The 3,616-nt window shown below is 50.6% G+C and overlaps 1 protein-coding gene across 1 annotated transcript in view; it reads left to right on the top strand.

The window, feature by feature from the left end:
* The window catches only part of HSPA12B (heat shock protein family A (Hsp70) member 12B), a 40,979-nt gene that overhangs the window by 33,853 nt on the left and 3,510 nt on the right, over positions 1–3,616 (top strand). Inside the window, exons 10-12 of the mRNA XM_069066127.1 lie at positions 933–1,037; positions 1,913–2,171; positions 2,774–2,877. Of these exons, the coding sequence (XP_068922228.1) occupies positions 933–1,037; positions 1,913–2,171; positions 2,774–2,877 (468 nt within the window). The remainder of the gene's footprint in view (positions 1–932; positions 1,038–1,912; positions 2,172–2,773; positions 2,878–3,616) is intronic.

Here is a 3,616-nt window from a genome sequence, read left to right as displayed (position 1 = left end):
TCATTCTAAGCTCTAGGGCATAGGTTCCCAAAGTGAACCTGGGGGATACTGGAATGACCCAGGGGGGCAGTAGCAGCCCCGGGGTGCAACTGGGGGGCAATGAATTAAAATAAGGGGTGATAGAAGCGTAAGGAAAGAAAAGAAAATTTTGAAAAACCATTTGTACGCATTTCATCTGTTGTGTAACAAAGTTAAAGTCGTAGTAATCGTGATATTTTCCAAATAAACACAAAATGCAAGTTATCAACTACTCAGTGGTAAAGTCCGCCAACAAGTCTTAACAAGCAGGTGTTGGCAAACAAGCCTGTTGTGCATTGTCAGGAAGTCCAGCATTTATCAGCAGGAATATGTGCGTGTAATGACTTAGTTACAACATGATACTATACGGTTACAAGATTCAATATTACATCATCAAAATTTCAATGCAAGAAAAACCCCACAAATTTACAATTTAATAAATTATGAAATTTAAGATACATCACTTTAAATATATATACTTTATATTTTTTGAAATGACATAAATTTTAAAATTGTTAAAGAAAGTAGATTTCCAGGGGAAACTGAGTAATTTTTTAAGGGGGTGGATCCTCTGCTGGGCCCCCCCCCCCCCAGTTCTAGACATTCTGTGTCTAAGGTTCCTCTTAGCTCTGTTCTTCCAGGTTCTAAGGTCCCTCCCAGGTCTGATTTGAGCTGATTGTTTTGATTTGGTTTGATTGGGAAGGGGGGGGGAATTGGGGGTGAGCAGAGAAGCTACACGGTGCTTGTGTTTGTGTGTGAACACACATCCGTCTCCATAGGTGGTTTTCTGTGTGGTGCACGTCTGTGCCTGCTTGCATGTGTGTCTCTAGGAATACCTGTATGCCAGTGCATTTTTGGGGTGCCTGTGCATGTGTGTGCTCACGTCCATCCTGTCCTGACACACCTTCCTGCAGGTGACCGCTACATTGTGGCAGACTGTGGGGGAGGTACCGTGGACCTGACCGTGCACCAGATAGAGCAGCCTTTGGGGACTCTCAAGGAGCTCTACAAAGCTTCAGGTGAGAGCCACAGACCCCCCTCCTCACTCATCTAGTCTCCCCGACATTGACCAGTACTTTGGTCACACTGCTCTCTCGTGGCCAAATTGTGTACTGCAACTGCATCCTTCCCAGACAGACCCACCCACATCCCCTACCTGCCTCTGATTCCCCCATTCCTGAGCATCTGCTCGCTCAGTAAGACCAGGAGCTCCTTCAGGACAGGGCCTGGGGATGTGCCTTCCAGCAGATCAAACTAGCATTTACTAAGCGCCTACTGTGTGTGTCCCAGGCATTGTGCCAGACAGACAAGAGTGAAGCACTCCCTGCCCACAAGTAAGTGACATTCTGTCCAGGGCCTATAGGGGCTGTTGAGTTATTATATTATATAATATATAATAACATAATTAGTGCATTTTGCCTCCTTTTCTTCATCTGTAAAAATGAGCTGGAGGAGGAAATGGTCAAACCACTCCAGTAGCTTTGCCAAGAAGAGTCAGACGTGACTGAACAACAGCCAAAAGAGGAAATTGTGTTGTAGATAGCTGTGCGTCTGTATGTGCATACACAGACAACACCACTTGGGGAGACAGCACACCAGTACTGGGGGGATCAGGAAGAGTTATATTGAGAAGGCGGTATCTGAGCTGAGTCTCAGAAGGCGTGAGAGCTGGCCAGCACCAAGGCAGTAGGGACCCAGTGGGGGCTGCTGAGGCTGCTGCCTGGCGTGACCAGACCTGTGCTTAGGGAAGGGTTCTTGGGGAGAGGCTTGGGGCAGGGGCTATGCCTCCTTCTCGGGCCAGAGGCTCCTGCACACAATGCCTCAGTCTCTCTTTCGCTGAGGCTCCTGGAACAGAGCAAATGAGAACAGCCTCCCTCAATTCTTCCTTCCTCAGGGGGTCCCTACGGGGCAGTTGGGGTGGACCTGGCTTTTGAACAGCTGCTGGGCAGGATCTTCAGTGACGACTTCATCACCATGTTCAAAACCAAGCGTCCAGCAGCATGGGTGGACCTGACCATTGCCTTTGAGGCCCGCAAGCGAACGGCTGGGCCCCACCGTGCCAGTCCCCTCAACATCTCCCTTCCCTTCTCCTTCATCGATTTCTACCGCAAGCAGCGGGGCCACAATGTGGAGACGGCCTTACGCAAGAGCAGGTGGGGACCCGGGAGGCCATTACTTCCCCGTCCTGGGCACAGCTGAAGGCAGGGGATGGGAGGAAGAGTTAGAGACGTGCTCAGAAATCTGAGGAAAAAGGTAGAGAGGAGGGAAGGAGAGTAAAGAGTGGCAGGTTGGACACTAGATTCAATTAGGAGCTGGGTCCAAAGCCAGCCACTTGTGCCCTTGGGTAAACCACATAACCTCTGGGGCCTCAGTTTATCCTTATGTAAAATGAGGTTGGGCCAGATGGCCTCTAAGCTCCCCGTCAGCTGTAGGCTCCTGCTTCTGTGATCCTAAATGACAGGCGGGCAGGGGGTTGGCCTCAGAATTGGGCGGAGGTGATTGATGAAGACTGTGGGATCACCTTTCTGGGCATAGATTCTCCCCCCATACTGCCCTGCCACACTCCCCTAAAAGTCATCGGCTTCAGCCGCAGAGGAGGTGAAGACTCAGTGACATCTGTCTTGGGTGTCCCAGGGTCAGGGGGTGGATGGGCTGCCATGGGAGGGCTGGGTACAAGAAAGCCCCCTCTGTCATCGCTCAGACTGGGAATGGCATCCCACCTTCCCCCCACCCTGTCATCACCTTTCCCCTGCAGCGTCAACTTTGTGAAGTGGTCCTCCCAGGGGATGCTGAGGATGTCCTGTGAAGCCATGAATGAGCTCTTCCAGCCCACCGTCAGTCAGATCATCAAGCACATTGGTGAGGAGGGGGACGGGGCCTCAAAGCCTTGAGCCAAAAGGGGGATTGGCTCTTTTCTTTTTAAGGAAAGTGGGCTACAGTGAAATAGCACTGGCTTGGGAATGCAGGAAGCCTGGGGCCCACAGTAGGTGACTTTGGACAAGTCACTTCCCCATCCTCTGGACTAGTAAAATGGACAACACTGGACTAGATGGGCATAACTAAGGCCGCAGTCCCTTCCTTATGTTCTGAGGTGCCCTAAGGCCCTTCCAGCTGTAACGTGCTGTGTTCTAAGGTACCTGCAGAGCTGAGCTTTTATAGTCCGAGGTTCTTTCCTGATCATACATTCCATGACCTGAGTCAGTTCTCAGCTAGCATTTAATTAAGCCCCTGCTACATGCCCAGCATTGGGATACAAAGGAAGGCAAGAACAGTCCTTGCTCTCAGGAGCTCGCACAGCCCTGCTGAATTATAAAGTCATCCTGATACTACATTCTTTGTCCTAAGCTCCTCTCAGCTCTGACACTGCCTGTTCTAAGGCCCTCCCAGCTCTGACATTCCCTGTTCTAAGGCCCCTCCCTCCTCTGACATTCCCTGTCCTAAGATCACTCCCAACTCTGACATTCTCTGTTCTAAGGCCCCTCCCTCCTCTGACATTCCCTGTCCTAAGATCACTCCCAACTCTGACATTCCCTGCTCTAAGGCCTTCTCAACTCTGACATTCCCTGTTCTAAGGCCCTCCCAGCTCTGACATTCCCTG

The sequence above is a fragment of the Petaurus breviceps genome, unplaced genomic scaffold (genome assembly GCF_028583685.1).
Source record: "Petaurus breviceps papuanus isolate PSGF00001 unplaced genomic scaffold, PetGlider_PUasm1.0 139, whole genome shotgun sequence".
In the NCBI taxonomy this organism is placed as follows: Eukaryota; Metazoa; Chordata; class Mammalia; order Diprotodontia; family Petauridae; genus Petaurus; species Petaurus breviceps.
This window is presented reverse-complemented; position numbering and strand designations above follow the sequence as displayed.